This window comes from Martes martes (assembly GCF_963455335.1).
Source record: "Martes martes genome assembly, chromosome: 12".
In the NCBI taxonomy this organism is placed as follows: Eukaryota; Metazoa; Chordata; class Mammalia; order Carnivora; family Mustelidae; genus Martes; species Martes martes.
In genome coordinates, this window is record NC_137900.1 from 82,981,322 (window position 1) to 82,997,410 (window position 16,089).

The following is a 16,089-nucleotide window of genomic DNA, read 5'->3' on the forward strand; positions in this document are numbered from 1 at the left end:
GGATCCAGGGGAAGTCCCAACTCCCGACTCCCACCAGCCAGGCCAGCTACAGAGCAGACACCAGCTGGGATCCTTTTCTCCCTACCGCCTGGGACCGGGCCAGGACTCGAGGCAGTCAGACCCCTTCCCCAGACACGCCTCTCCAGTGTCCTCAATGCTCTATGTGGGTCACACCTTGGAGCCTCTGCCTTTGCTGTTCCCTCCTCCTGACTTGCCGGTTCCCAGTTCCCCGGAGAAAAACCTCCCTTCGTTCTTGCACTTGTCCTGCTGTAAGGTTCTTTGGGCCCTGGATGCTCCCTGCCCTGCGCTCCGCTCGCTGCCCAGAGCCTCTGGATGATTTGGAGAGTTCACGTGCGCTCCCTGCAGGGCTGGGAGCAAAGGTGCAGGGAGGCAGGTATTTGTGGTCAGGAAGCCACCGTGGCCGTCCGCCTTGTGTTTGATTAGCTATGACCTGTGTGCTGACGCAGCAGTAGGAGTGTTTTCAAGGTGTGTGGGCGTGAGAGGAAGACCTCCGACTTACACAGGCCTAGATGCAGACACCTCTCTGCGCTTCCTAATTGTGCAACCTTGGATAAACCCTTCTGCACCTTAGTTTCCCTGCCTGTGAAATGGCATGATGCTAGCCATGGGTTTGGGGGAAGCATTATCAACAAGAGAAAGCTTATAAATACTTACCATGTTGAGTGTCCACAATAAGCCTCTATGTGCAATAGTAGGTGTTATTTACGGGTGGGGAAATGGAGGCTCAGAGCAGGGAAGCGCCGTCTCTAGGGCCTCACGCAAGTCAGTGGTCAATAGGAGAGACCAGGTCATGGGGTCCTAGCCTCCACCTCCAGCCTATGCCCTTTTCCCCGCCCTCTCTTAACCTCCTGGGCCTATTCTGTTCCCCAGATCAGGGGAGGCTTTGTTTGGGGATTGTTTTTCCTGAGAAGTTTACTCTGTGGTGCCACAGTCTGACTCAGAGCCCTGAGTCACTAGGAGGCAGAGGGCCAGGGAGGAGGAGGGAAACGAGAGAAAGGACAAGAAAGGGGCCCCCCCAGTTCCAGCCCCGGCTTTCCCGTTGCTTGATCCACTAGGTCTGATAAGTACCCAGTCCTGCCTGGCCTCTGTTTCCCCAAGTGTGAAAGGAGATGCTGGGCTATCATGAGGGCTCCCATTCCAGGCTGAGCCTCAGAATCCCAGGTGCCCGGGCCCCACCCTGACCTATGGATTCAGAAGTTGGGCGTGGGGCCTGGGAATCCACGTTTCCTGGAGCTCCCCAGGTGACTATGCTGCACACCTGGGCTGCAGAGGTGTTTGGGAACCTCGCAGTGCAAGGCTCTCCCTGGCTGGGCCTCAGAGCAGTTGCTAAGCCTTGGCTTGACCACCCTCCTAATTCAAGGAGCGTCCCTTTTCTTGCTGCATGCTTGGACAGAATGGTGCATGGGAAGTACATGGGCTTTAAAAAAAAAAAATCACAAAACACAGCTTTTTGGAAGTCCAATGTACATCAGTTGTCGAAGTAAATTTATATGTAATTTGCATACACATAATTTTCCCGTTTTAGTTAATTCAATGATTTTTAGTGAATTTTACAGAGTTAAGCCACCATTATCACAATCCAGTTTGAGGATATTTTCATCACCCTGAATCCTCGCTGAATGATGCCTCTGCCTGCTTGCTGGCAGTCTACACACACACACACACACACACACACACACAAACCCCGAAATCCATCACTAATCTACTTTCTGTCCCTCTGAGTGCCCGGACCTGTGTGTGCCCCTTCCAGCTTCACTCCTTCTGGCTGTGTGACCTCAGGCAGATTATTGCCCCTCTCTAAGCCTTGGATTTCTCCTCCGTAGGAGAGGGGAAAATCATAGCCTTCTTCTACCTTATTGTTCGAATTTCCCTAATGTGGTAGAAGGTCTAATGCCTTGTATGAGCCAGGGATGTGGGAGCCTGGCGGGGAGCATACAGGAGGTAGTACAGATGCCTGGGTGTTCTTGTAACAGTGTTAGCAAACACTGTGTTGACTCTGTGCACTGCACTAGGCTAAGCAGTTTAAATGCCTGATCTCCCTCAATTCCCACAACAACTCTTATGTGGTGAGTGTTAATATCATTTCCATTTCACAGCCAAAGATACTGAGGCACCGAGAGTGGAGGCGACTGCTCTCAGGTTGCATAGGTAATGGTTGGAAGGGCTGGGAACCTGACTGAAATCACAGCACAGAGTGAGGGAGGCTGTTCGTGGGCCTGGCACACAGTTTGTGGCACACACTTTCATGGGACAGAATCTGGTTTTTCAAAAGATGGCACGATGTATGGTCGAAGTGACCTGGGCCACAGTCCACACACCACACATTGGGGTACACATGCAGGACAAGGCACGAGGAACACGGGCCTGCTGCGGGGCATGGAGAACGTGGTGTGTATGATGCTGGCACATGGTAGCCAGGGTATAGGGCTTGAGATACAGCAACGGGACAGGTTCCTGTGTCGCAGAAGGACCCTTTCCATGTCTGCCTGGGGCTTTAGCACAAAGCAGCAGGAGCCAATTTGCTCCTCTCACAAAGGCCTGTGTGTTTTTTTGCCTCCTCCTCCCTGTCTCTTTCGCTGCCAAAGAGTGGGAGTGTCCCGGACAAGTGGGGCTCAGGGTACCCTCTACCACCCTACGAGCTCAGACAGGGGTCAAGGCTTGGGGCCAAGACAGACCATGACTCAGAAAGAGCCTGCCAGGCCCCCAGATCCCTTCTCTGGGAGGTAAGCTGTGAGCGCCAGTGTTGGCTGGGCCAGAGCCGGGTAATTTTCCTCTAAGCCTTCCTCTCCCCTGCTCCCCTCCCAGGCTGTCTGCCGGTGCTGGCTGCAGGCACGTCTGCATTCCGGGGGCTTAGGGGAGAGAGCATGCACAGCTGCTGGGACTGAGAAGCAGATAGCCACCAGCTGCTGCTGGAGGGGTGGAGAGTTTGCGAGCGCCTGGAGGAGGCTGTGGCTCCAGGCTAGCATTTCCTGAGCCCTCCGGCACCTGGTGTGCACGGCCTTATGTTGTGTGGTCTGCACGCGAGCCCCAATAGCCTGATGAGGAGACTGAGGCTCTCAGAGAGGCAGGAGCTTGCCTGGGGTCATGCAGAGGCAGAGCAGAGACTAGACTCCGTGGATCATGGGAGTGTCGAAGGCAGGGGAAAGATGGAGACCCTGAAGCAGGAAGGTCCTGGGCCGTGGGGGCGGGAAGTGAGTGTGAAGCCAGGAGCGTGGGGGTTGAGCACTTCCGCTCTGGCCTCAGCCCTTCTGTAAGTTTCCTGGTGGGATGACTCTGGTTAGGCTCAGTGTCACCGAGGGTTCCCGAAGCCCCCAGAGGGCTGGACCCCTGCAGGAGGGTGCTGGTCACAGGGCAGGTGCCTGGGTATAGATGAAGCTGCCGGGGAGAGAAGACGGTCCCCCGTTTCGGAGCCTGACTGTGGGCCAGGCTCTGGGTTTTCTGTGCTGGATCTTGTTTCATTCTTCCAGCTGGTCATGATTATTTTCTAAGCCGGGAAAGGAACAAAAGCATTCCACTATTCTACCTCTGTTTATGTTTAGGAGGGGAAAGTACTTAAAAAAACAAAAAACAAAAAACTATTGAAATTAAAAGGATTAGTAATAGTAAAAAATATCTTTGAATCTCTGGTAGTTCTTTTGTAGGTAAAAGTTTGAGATATTTTGCAAAGAATCTCTAATCATGTCATAGGCTTTGCAGTTTTTCCATAACTGACTTCTACTAGTATCAAGTTTGGCAAGCCGGTGAGTTCACCTGGCCACTCTGTATACCCAAGGACACAGGCTCAGAGAGTTTTCTCAGGGTCACCGGGTCCTGAGTGATAAGACTGGGATCAGACGGTGACTCTAGAGGCCTTGTTCTTTGCGGTGGGGACAGACCAGAGAAGAAGGCAGGGTGTCATAAGGAGGGACTCGTGGAGGGGCTGGAAGGCAGGGCAGGCTCTTTAGGTGCTGGCTGGAGGCCCTCTCCTGAGATGCTGCCCCATCCTTGGTACCAGCAACCATTCTAGGTCTCTGGGCCTTGGCTGAGCACCCCCAGCCCTCTCCTGTTCTGCTTGCAAGGACACAGAGATAAAGGTCTTCAAGGGTAGATATGGGGGCCAGTGAGCTGTATGTGTCTAGGGCCTACATATATGCTGGGAGCTTGTCTTTGGATGTTTTGGTTATTGAGCACCTGCTGTGTGCCAGGCACACTGCCAGGGGCTCCTTCAATCCTCCCAGATACCCCACAGGGTAGGAATCATCACCCCATTTTCTAGAAGAGGAAGTTAATGCATTGCACAAAGGTCACTTGCCTAAGCGCCCTTGCAGTAGGGATTTAGGCTCTGTTCAGACTCGCAGTGGACATTGCCTTGTGTTCCCTTTGATAGAAGGTTGTGTGTCCTTCATCCTGTGGGTCATTCTTGATATCCTGAGCTCTTGCGGGCTTGGTCCCTGCTCCTGGACTCTGTCATTTCTCCTCTTTCCCACAGCCACCCCCTTTGTGTTTCTCAAGAGTTCTGCCTGCAGGGTGCAGACTGATACCCAGGTATATGGGCTCGATCTTCTTGCCAGAGCCCAGCACAGGGGTTTTGGCCATAGTTGGCTGTGCAGAGCTCAGGGACAGAGAAGGGCTTCATTTGGAGCCTGCGGCAGGAGGGACCTGTCACTATATTCTGATGTCCTGTTGTTGTTGTTCCCACCATGATGCTTGTCAGCCTTGGGAGCTTCTAACATGCTTGGTGGATCCTGGTGAAGGATAGGCTTGATCCCTAGACAGGCAGGAGGGGACTTTGGTGAAATGGCACAAACATTTTTGCCTTTCCTGTTTCTTTCAGAATCCTAGAGCCCCAGGGCCCGAAGGGTCCTTAGAGATGAGCTGGTTCACTTGTCACCAGAGTCCTCTTGGCTGGGTCACCACTGGGCAGCTCATTACCTCTCCAGAAGAGGGGGAAAGGAAGTGGCATTTTTTTGAACATTTATTTTATACCAGCCATAGTCCTAGGATCTTCCCCATTTATGGTCTCATTCAGTCCCCTCCACTTGCCTTTGAGAAAGGTTTTTTTTTTTTTTAAGATTTTATCTATTTATTTGACAGAGAGAGAGAGAGAGAGAGGTCACAAGCAGGCAGAGAGGGAGGCAGAGAGAGAGGAGGAGGCAGGCTCCCTGCTGAACAGAGAGCTCGATGCGGGGCTTGATCCCAGGATCCTGAGATCATGACCCCAGCCAAAGGCAGAGTCTCAACCCACTGAGCCACCCAGGTGCCCTAAGAAAGGTATTTTTACTCCAGTTTTATACACGAGGAACTTCAGTCTCAGAGACATAATTCACCCAACTCCCAGCAAACAGTAACCAAAGCTTTCTTTATAGTTGCATACCCTATGCCAAACACTTTGGTGAAGTCCCACATGTATTTTACCGTACTAAATTCTCAGAGCAACCCTAGGAAGAAGGTATTATAATCCCCATTTTACAGATGAGGAGATTGAGGCCCAGAGAGCAGAAGCAACTCGCTGAAAGCCACACAGCTAGGAAGTGCTAGGTCAGGGATTTACACCCACATTTTCCTGGCAGGAGCTCTTTCCACAATCATACCCATTGTTTTTCTCCTTCTTGGAAAGCCTTTCCTCTGAACAGAGAGCTGCTTCCCATGGCTTCTGCTCATTCTGGCTCTGGTTTGGGCTTCATAGGCCCTGCCTCCCCAGCTATTTGCAGATGGACACGGGGTCCCCATCTTCTACTGGTGCCGCAGTTACAATGCCTGTAACTGGGCCTCTTTATCTTGCTGCTAATTTGTGTTTGTGCCCTGTGTCCCCTATTAGTGGGCTGCAGGGTGCCCGAAGGGCTGGAACATAGCTTTTGCCACTGTTTACAGCCCCAGCCTCTGGCCTGCCAAGCCTCGGAGGGCCAGCTCTTCTCCCAGAGAAGGGGAGACAGACTACAAAGTGGACCCCGGCAGGAAGGGTGCTGGGCTAGCAGCCACGGCCAAATCTGGCTGCTTCCAGGGCACAGGGTCAGGACGTGGTGGGGCCAGGCTGACCCTGGCTGGCTCTCAGCACTAGGTGGGGTTACCTCCGGAAACTGGGAAAGGGCCAGTGGCTTCGGTCCCTGGGATAGTTGGCCTCTTGGATGTGGCGTCAGCCAAGCTCTACTGGCCATCTCCCCAACAGCTGTCCACACCCGGGGTGGATGGGGCCAAGGCGGAGGTCCAGCTGGCTCTTCCAGGGGACCCTGTCCTGTCATGGGCTCAGGCCTCAGCTCTGATCTGGGAGCCGAGACCTGGGTTCTAGGGGTGCCCTGCCAGGTACTTGCTGTGAGACTCCGAGAAATGACACTCTTATTCTTGGTGTCATTATACACAAAGAGGATGGACTAGTGAACATTGCAGCTAACGACTCCTCCTCTGGGTAACTCCTGCCAGCAGCCCGGCTCCAGAGGTCCCAGCCATCCTTTCACTGGGCCCCACTATCCCTGTTTACAGACGGCTGACCCCAGGCTCCGAGAGAGGGTAACTTGCTCTGGGTCACACAACTCCGACCTCAACTCAAGAATCTCACTGTGGAATGTGTAACCTTTCTCCCGCCCTGCCACGTTCCTCTCCTGTGTGTGTACGTGCCGAGCCAAGGCCTCAGTTCAGGATGCTGACTTTTGCAGAGCTCGTCCTGTGTGCCCGGCCTTTGGGCCTCCTCGTCTCTCCTCGAGATAGGTATCATTCTCCCATTCTAGAGATAAGGAGACTGAGGCCCTGATCCCAGGAGCGGAATTTCCCAGGTTCTGAAACCCGTGGGCTTTCAAGTCCAAAGGCTCCCCACATCGCACCGAGGCCCTGTCCAGTTTCGCTGGGTTTCATAACCGGCTTCTCTGTTTACTGACTATTGTTCCAATTAGCAAAATCCAGGGCTAGAGGGGTGGGGGTTCCCAGGAGGACCCAGAGAACAGCAGCGAGCCAGAAGGCAAACAAGCTCCGGGAGAGAGGGCTTCCCATGAGTGGCCGGCTGCCTGAGAAGTCAACCACAGCAGTGTTTGGTGAAGAGAAAAGAACAGGGTGGTGTCTTCCCAGCCCAGCCAAGGGCCTTTTGTACATAGTGGCTGGGGGCGGAGGGTGAGGTCGCTGCCTCCAGTCTCTGCTAGCTGCCTTGCGTCGCCCAGAGAGACGCGAAGACAAGCCTAAGGTCACAGAGGAAGAGGGAGCAGGGCCAGAGCTGACCGAGGGGGTCCAACTGCAGGGGAGCGACATGGGCCCCTTCCGGTGGCAGACACTGAAAAGCTGTCCAGTGGGTACAGGGCAGTGGTGGGGAGCCGGGAGCAGCCAAGATTGAGGGTCGGGGAGATGTCTTAGTTCCAGAAGAGAATAGGGACTAGGGCTCACAGGACAGGTGGTGGCAGAGCCTGCCCCCCCCCCCCAAAGAAACCACGCCTGACCTGAGCGCCTGGGAGTGGCCCAGAGTACGGGTGCCTCAGTCTCTCCTCTGTTCAGGGGCCACAGCCAGGGGTCTTCCTAGGACATGCCTTTGTCCCAGGTACACAGGTATGTGGAGGCCCAGAGGGCCTTCCTGTGACCTCCTGCCCCAGCCTGGAAGGTGTGTGTGTGTTGGAGGTGGGGGGTAGGGGTTGGCTGCCTCAGAGACTCCTGGCTGCCAGGCTTGGCCTGGGCTTGGCTGGCTTACGGACTGGTTTAGGGCCCTTTATCTGGAAACGTCCCTGTTGCTCCCTGCCTGGGGCTGGATGGTGGCAGGCAGTCCTGCTTGATCCCCCCAGACAGTGGTTGGGGACTGGAGCTGGCCAGGCTTGTATTGGAATCTCAGCAGTGCCTCCTTCCAGCTGATTGTCCCTGAGCCAGTGACTGAAGCTCCCTGAGTCTGTGTCCCTGTCTGTAACATGGGGACTTGAATGCCTCTTTCCCCTGGTTGCTGTGAGGAGACTAGGTGTTATCCCTGCCCCACCGCTTCCCTCCCTCTCTTCTCCCAGAGATGTCCAGACCCGGAGGTGAGGGGGCATTGGTGACGGTAGTGTCTCCTTCTGCAGGTCAGGAGCCCTGGCCTGTCTGAATCAGAGGGTCCTGTAGACGTGATCCCCGCCAGTGCACCTGTTTTACAGATGGGAACCCTGAGGCTCACAGATACGCAGCTTCTGGATGTGGTCACACAGCCAGTCTCTGGGAATGCATCTCAGAGTCACAGCATGCTGTCCTACTGCATGGGGCATGTGGAGACTTGGGGCCCTGACGGGGACAGGGACTTATCCAAAGTCACCCAAGAAGTCCGTGGCAGAGGCAGGCCTAGCACTTGAGCCTCTTCCTTTTTACCACGGGGTCTTTCTTTTGCACTCCAGCCCCCCTGCTGTCTCGAACTCGTGCATCCTCCCCCGGGCGGGGAGCAGCGTAAAGCCGTGGTGCCCCGTCACAGCCCACACACGTCACTGCCTGGTCATAAGAATTTCCAGGCTGTGGGCACCCTGGGGGGAAGGGGCCGGGGTCTCTTCACCAGGTCTCCGAGGCTCAGGACCCAGGCTCCCCGAGCGGTGTGACAGGCAAAGCTGCAGGGCCTTTGTAATCAGTAACCTGGGGGGCAGGGACTCTGGGCTGGTGGTCAGTGACCCCCGGAGCCAAGGCTAAGCCACAGCAGCCCTCTGTGAATCACCCCCCGGCCAGGTCGGGGCCGCACTGCTCCAGAAGGACTGCTCAGCTAGGCTAGCTGCCAACTCACTTTCACTCTGGGGACTGGGAGGATAAGGAAATTTCTTCTTTCTACTTTGTTTGTGTTTTCCAAGCTGTCTAATGAGCAGATATCACTTGAAGTCTATTTCGAGTGGTATTATTTCTTCTTAAAAAGAGAAAAAAACCCAATGACCATGGATGCATACATTCTTGTAAATTGTTTCAAACACTACAGCTCATTTTATTTCCAGGCAAGTACGTTGAGGTGTAAGTTATATACCATGACAGTTCGCCCATTGTAAGCGTTCGGTACTCTGGTTTTTGGTAGATTTTCCGGGTGTGTAATTTGTCACCATTTTCCAGTGTTAGAATGTTCTTGTCACCCTTGGGTGTCCTCGTGGGCCGATGACCGTGATCTGGGCGCTCACTCCAGCCTCAGGCAGCCACAGTCGTATTTGAGGGTGCAACTGTCCCCCTTCGTGCCTTTCAAGCAAACTGCCTGGACGGTTTGGGGTTTCCCCTCCTTGACTTTTTAAGGATGTATGCAGAAATGGAACCCTTACCAAAAAGAGGAGAGGAGCCAGATGCTAGTCCTCGTACAGTTTGCCTTTTGCACTTAGAGGTTTCTCGTTGCTTCCTGCCTTCCTACTATGTGGCAGGCACAATCAGATCCAGCTCATTCTTTCTTCACAGCTGCAAAGTGGTCCATTGTATGGAGGCTCCATAATTTATTGAACGGGACACTTGGGTCCTTTCCAGTTTCCTTCAAACAATGCTTCAGTGAACGTCCTTGCACGTATATTTTGGTGTTTCTTTGTAAGTAATACTGAAGGAAGTGGAACTTTGTTGCATTGTGTCTTCCTTGAATTCGGGGAGCTAAATTGCTATCCAGAGAGGTGAAACCAGTTTACGCTTACAGCAAGAGCTTATAGGAACTGTGGGGTTTTTATAATCCTCCAAATCCTCAGCGAGAGGGAAGAGCTCTGAATGCAGACTCTGCCAGCCCAGGCCTAGGCACGCAGTCCCGAGACCTTGGGCACCTCCCTGGGACTCCCCATGGACACCGAGATGACACTCCAGCAGGATACACGGACTGCTGTGACTCCTGCCACCCTCTCATCTCTCCTTGCTCCCTGTGTTTTAGGCTGGACCCCTCCTTATCCACTGGATGTGGCCTGTGTTTGCTTACCCTTTGCCCATGCTGTTCCCCCTCCTAGAATGTCTTTTATTCTCAATCTCCCTCCTCCTTGTCCTTTGAGGCCTAGGTCACAAGTCCTTTCTATCATGAAGCTTCCTTGTAATCCCTACAGTCTGAATTGCCTTCTCTCTGTGTGTTCCCTTAGTTCTTTATCTGACCCACAGACACTCTCACGTGGGAGGAAGTTGGGGGTGGTACAGGGCAAACTTCAGCCTGATTCGATAGAAGCTGGCCTCCAGGATGAGCCGGGATAGGTGACCATAGCTTGGGGAGAACGGGGACAGGAACTCCCATTTACCTAGTTGCAGGCCAGGCCATTTTCATACCTACAGACTGATTTAATCCTCAGCAACTATTATACCCATTTAGTAGATGAGGAGACTGAGGCATAAAGGACTTCACACAGTGGAGGCGGGGGTCAAACCCAAGTCTCTACCTCCCCAGTTTGCTTCCTGTCATAGCACTAGGCTGTTGGGAGAGAGGATGGAAAGAGAACTTGGAAAGAGAAGTGGATCCAGCAGAGGGGTGGGAGGGAGGAGAGAGGGATTGGTGGAGTGGGAGGCAGGCCTCGACTCAGAACAGTATTTGTTCTAACGCAACACTGGGGACAGTGGAGGGGTGGGAAGGGAGCCTTGGAGTGGGGAAGAGACTTAAATCCCTGTCTTCCCCAGGGCAGCTAATAGGTAAGATCTGGAACTGAAAAAAGACCTCTGCCCCTGGGGGAAAACAAACAAACAAACCACATAAACCCACAGAACCACTACCAACAACTGCAAGAACCAGCAAGCGCTTGGTATTTAAGACAGGAGGGTAAGTCCAAAAGTATCAACTAAAGGAGGTAGATAGAATAGGTTGCTCCTGGGGAGAACTGAGTAGGGTAGAGAGGGAACAACTTTGTACAAATAGGTGAATTTAAGTTGTGATAAAAATAAAACTTTTTATTTATTTATTTATTTTTAAAAGATTTTATTTATTTATCCGACACAGAGAAATCACACGTAGGCAGAGAGGCAGGCATAGAGAGAGAGGTGGAAGCAGGCTCCCTGCAGAGCAGAGAGCCCAGTGCGGGGCTCAATCCCAGGACCCTGAGATCATAACCTGAGACGAAGGCAGAGGCTTAACCCACTGAGCCACCCAGGCGCCCCCAAATAAAACCCTTTTAAAATAAAAACTGTTGGGGCACCTGGGTGGCTCGGTTGGTTAAGCGTCTGACTTCGGCTCAAGTCTTGATCTTGGGGTCCTGCCTGTGTTGGGCTCCGGGCTCAGGGAGTCTGTTTGTCCCTCTGCCCCTCCCCCTGCTCGTATGTGCTCCCCCTCCCCCAAATAAATGAATAAAGTCTTAAATAAAAACAAACTGTTTAAAAAGAAGGAAAGAAGGGTGGTCTGGAGTAAATTAGCACCAGCAGTCTCAGGAGCCCAGAGGTCTGCCTGTCCCTCTGGAGTCTTGCTTGCTCACTGGAGCAGTGAGGGCAAGCCCCCTGCACTGCCGCCCCTGGCTGGGGGCAGCTGCATGCTGCCTAGGTGGGTTCCACCCGGGACTACCTGGGTTCAGATCTTGGCTGCATCATTTCCTAGTTGTGCGCAAGTTGCTTGACTTGACCATTCTACACTCAGTTTTTTCCTTTGTAAAACGGGGCTGTCCATACTGCCTACCTGTAAAGGATGTGAGGCGCTGCCAGCCTTTATATGATGTGTGGAAAGCCTTCGAAACCAGTTTTTTATGTTTTTTGCTGGAGATGTTAGGTGCAGAGAGGGGAGGGGGCGGGCTTGGGTGGGGCACACAGGAGGCTGAGCTCTGGGCTTCTGCCTTTCCTACCTGCACGCACCCCTTTAGTGTGCATTGCGTTGGTGCCTGCTGTATGTCAGGCCCTTTGCTTGATCTCGCCCCCGGAGCAGGGGTGAAGGGACAGCCACGCCCAGTCGGGTCGGTCCGGGTTGGATCCCCAACGTCTCCAACCTCCAGGCTAGATCCCCGCCCCTCCCAGGCCCGCGCCCTCCCTGAGGGGCGGTCCCTGGGTCAAGTGGGAAGGGCCGGCGGCTATATAGGGTCCGTGACTGGGAGATCGAGGCTGCGGACTGGGGTCTTCTGCCTCCGGTGCTGCCATGGCCCGGCACCACTCTGCGCCCATGCTGCTCTGCGCGCTGGTCCTGGCGCTGTGCGCGCTGTCACCGCCAGCTCTCACGGCCACCGCGTCGCGTGGGACGGCCCAGGCACGGGCGGCCCAGGGGCGGGTGAGTGCCCGGGGGGCCCGGGGGCTCCCGGAGTAACTCTCTATTGTAAGTTCTTGCAGATACAGCGCTAGGAAAAGGGGAGTAATTCAGGTCTAGAATGGAAAAACTGTTTTGTTGCTTTGTAAGTATCTCTTGCTGCTTCGGGGGCTCCCGTGGATTGGGGGTGGGAACCTCAGGGCGCCTGGCTGTTTCCCTCCCTAGAGGCTAACCTCACCTTGGCCGGGTTTCTTGTTTCCTAGCCTCTGCCTTTTGATTTCCTACCCATCTCCGCCTCTTGATTTCTCTTTTTCCCTCTGCCTGATTTCTCTCTCCTTTATGATTTTTTTTTTTTTTTGGACCTTGAACAACATTTAATCTCTGATGTTTCAGGAGACACTTTAGGATCTTGAACAGCCTGAGGGTTGAGCCTTTGACAGTGACTGCTGATCCTGAGTGTGCCGCGTGAGGGAAGCCGGCACCCAGCGTGGAATTGGAAGCCGGGGTCCCTGCTCTGTTACCAGACGGCAGAGAGACCATGGATGAGTCGCTTCCCTTCCCCAACAGTGTGGGCCACGAGAGGCTTGTCTCTAAGATCCCTCCCGGCCCTGACAGTCTGTGAATAACTTGCAGAGAATGTACTGAGTTGCCTTCCCATAGAAACGGACAAAACTACATGCAGTAACCAGTAGCGGAAACAAAATAGTTCTTTGGTATTTATAAAGCCTCAGGGCTTAGACTCCCATCTCAGCACTGGCCCAGGCCTGGGGTCCGTCATGAGTGGGCTGAAGGAGGGAGCAGGAGATTGGGGATAGCAGAGTCAGGGACCACTGCACGGTTTATAATTACAGATTTGTCAGGCCCACGGCCAAGGAGCCTCCGCAATGGAAGGGTGCAGGGTGGTCACTTATCCTGATTTCTCAGGCCAACCAGAGCTCTCCTGCTCCCAGGCGACAGAGAGGTTTAGTTACAGGGATGTGTCTTGTCCTCTGATTTTTTCTTTCATTTCATATTCTTTCTCGTCTGATACCTTTTTTCCCTCTCCAGTATACCCCCCCCCCCTTGCTTTTTTTGTATGACCTCACCCCTGTCTGCTTATCCTCATTACTCTATGTTTTCTCCCTTCCCTGATATGTCTGCCCTGTCTGGTTTCTCCTTCTCTCTCCTGTTTTCCTTCTGTGTTTCTCCACCCTCTGCCCGAGTTCTCCCCATCTGGTTTCCCTTAGATCCATCCTCTGGCCTGAGGTGACCTGTGCCTGCTGATTTCTGCCCTCCGGCTCCAGGCTAACCATCCTGCTCCGCTCCATCTCCAGCCCCTGTGCATGTCTGACGGCCTTTCCCCCATCCTTGACCACCTCATCTCCAACAGGCTCCTACAGACCCTGGCTGCCTCCTCTCCACCTTTTCCAAGAAATGGAATTGGGGGTGGGATGTTGGTGGGGTGGGGGCAGGAGGGAGGAGGCAAACAGCGCAGGAGGCCACTTGGGCTCAGTCATCTAGGCCCTTCTTGGGAGTGTGATGGGGACATGGGTGGGACATGGGAACTCTTCCAAAGAGTAAAAAGCAAACAGGCTGTGTGACCTTGGGCCAGTCCCCTCCCCTGTGTGGGCCTCAATTTCCAGATCTGCAGAATGGGGTTGGATAATGAGCTCTCTGAGGACCCTTCTAGTTCTAAGAGCCACTGAGGATGCTGGAAGGGAACACGCTGAACCCCTGGGAACCCCCAGATTTACCTTTGCCATCTGAGGGGGTCTCCCTATGGCTCCAGAGTTTATGCTCTTGGATCTTGTGGGCGGTTCCTGCTCTACCACTTCCTAGCTGGGGGTCCGTGGCAGAATCACTTCACCTCTCCATGCCTCAGCTGCCCCTTCCAATTGGCACTAAGAAAGGGAGGGAGAAGGAAGGTAGGGCCTTCTGTCCCTCCATCACCAGTGAGCTGAGGAGGCGAGACAGACTCTGGTCAGGGACAGGGTCTGGAGCCTAAACTCTGCCCTGTTTGCTCACTCACAGAGACAGGGATAGACTTGCCTCAGGGGCGGGGAGAGTCAGAGGCTCAAGTGAGAAGCTCTTGGGGCTGGAAACCACCCTCCCTCGTGCCCTGGGGTCTGTCCTCACCCAGGCCCCTGCCCCCACTCAGGCTCTGCCCATCTCTTCCAGCCCAGCAGCATGGTGGTGGAGCACCCCGAGTTCCTCAAGGCGGGAAAGGAGCCCGGCCTGCAGATCTGGCGCGTGGAGAAGTTTGACCTGGTGCCCGTGCCCCCCAACCTCTATGGAGACTTCTTCACAGGCGACGCCTACGTCATCCTGAAGACGGTGCAGTTGAGGAATGGGAACCTTCAGTATGACCTCCACTACTGGCTCGGTGAGGCCGCCCCCTCCCCTGTAAAGCGCATGGTCCCCGCAGGAACTGAGCGACTGACGGGCATCAGAAATATGCCAGCCCCTTGGCTAGTGGTGTCCCGAGACTCCAGAGCCAGCCTGTTCCAGGTCAAATGCCAGCACTGCCCTCCGGCAGGTCACTCAGAAGCTCTGTAGAGGGGACGTGGTGACAATGCCACATGACCTCACGAGGGCGTCTGAGGATTCGAGAGGTTCCCATGGTGCTCAGAGCGGGGGCCGACTTCCCTGGTTCAGTCCCAGTCACACCCCAGTTTGCCCTTTGGAGTCAGGAGCCTCTGCTGGGACATATATCCTGGCGGCCCCCCCCCCCCCGGTGACTCACTTTCCTAATCTGTGAATTGAACCACTGGTCCTGGGCCCGACTTCACGCCTAGAGGTCTGAGAGTAAGTGGGGGGGAACGAGTGTGAGGTGACTATGGGGGACGTGTCAGAGCTGAGAGGACTCTTACAGACCATGGAGTCCAGCCCTGACTGCCCCATTATACAGATGGATCAGCTGAGGCCCACAGAAGGCAGGGGCTTGCCCAGCTTCTCTAGCCAGGCCAGGGCAGCCCTGGGGGCTCTGGACTCTTCTTCTTTTGGAGTCTGGGACGGCTTTGGGGGAAGCCAGGCTCACACTGCTCTGACGCCCCCAGGCAATGAGTGCAGCCAGGATGAGAGCGGGGCTGCCGCCATCTTCACCGTGCAGTTGGATGACTACCTGAATGGCCGGGCCGTGCAGCACCGTGAGGTCCAGGGCTTCGAGTCGGCCACCTTCCTGGGCTACTTCAAGTCTGGCCTCAAGTACAAGGTAGGTCCCAGGCATTAGGGACAGAGGCACCAATGGCAGAGCTTGCTCAGGTCCACCCATCTCTCAGCCTCGTGGGGTGGTGTGGCAGATTGGTCAGAGATTGGCTTTTGGAGCTGGCTAGCCCTGGGTTTGAATCCTGGACCTTCCTAGCTCTGTGACCTTGGACAAATCACACTGCCTCTCTGAGCTTCTGACTCTTATCTTTAAAATGGAGAGAAGAAAATTCTTCACAGGATTGTCTTCCTAGCCCCAGCAGCGAGGGGTGGGGACCCAGCCTATCACTTTCCCAGCAGTCCTGTTCCTGCACCCACTAGTGCTTCGGCCCTGCCAACAGAAGGCCCCACGTTAGGCATTTGAAAGGGCACCCTTGACCACCTTCCTCATTAGAATCCCCCTTGAACTTGAATCCTGATGAGTCTGAGTCAACAGAGCTCTTCGCCAGCAACCCTCAGCCAGGTGGTGCTGAGCAAAGCCAAGCTAGGAGCCCTGAGAGGCTCTGCCCTGATATGCTGTGTGACAAGGCAGCCACTTGGCATCTCTGAGAGCCTCCCATTCCTCTCTGGTTACACGAGAGCCTGTTGCACCTGCCCTTCCGGCCTGGAGAGAGGATTTGATAAAGGGTAGTTGGGAAATGAAAGGGCTCAGGGAAAGCCGCAGGTTTCCAAAGCTGTGGTTCTCTTTGGTCAGGATAGGGAGGGGATCACAAGCTTTGAAAGCCAGATGGGCCTTAATGTCAGAGTCCAAAAATCTTATTGGAAGGTAGGGAGGGAAACTGAGGCATAGAGAGGTTAAGCAACTGGTGCAGGGTCACACAGCAAGTCAGTCCCAGAGCCAGGACTAG

General features: G+C 54.4%; 1 protein-coding gene across 4 annotated transcripts in view; it reads left to right on the forward strand.

The window, feature by feature from the left end:
- GSN (gelsolin) overlaps positions 1 to 16,089 on the forward strand; it is a 54,012-nt gene that overhangs the window by 15,243 nt on the left and 22,680 nt on the right. For 2 of the 4 annotated variants that reach the window (XM_080820560.1, XM_080820558.1), the window contains 2 exons: positions 14,216 to 14,420; positions 15,094 to 15,248. In XM_080820560.1, the coding sequence (XP_080676686.1) occupies positions 14,225 to 14,420; positions 15,094 to 15,248 (351 nt within the window). In that variant the 5' untranslated portion in view covers positions 14,216 to 14,224. Of the gene's footprint in view, positions 1 to 11,685; positions 12,083 to 12,132; positions 12,204 to 14,215; positions 14,421 to 15,093; positions 15,249 to 16,089 lie in introns of those variants that run through there. The other 2 variants (XM_080820559.1, XM_080820557.1) reach the window with 2 other exon arrangements.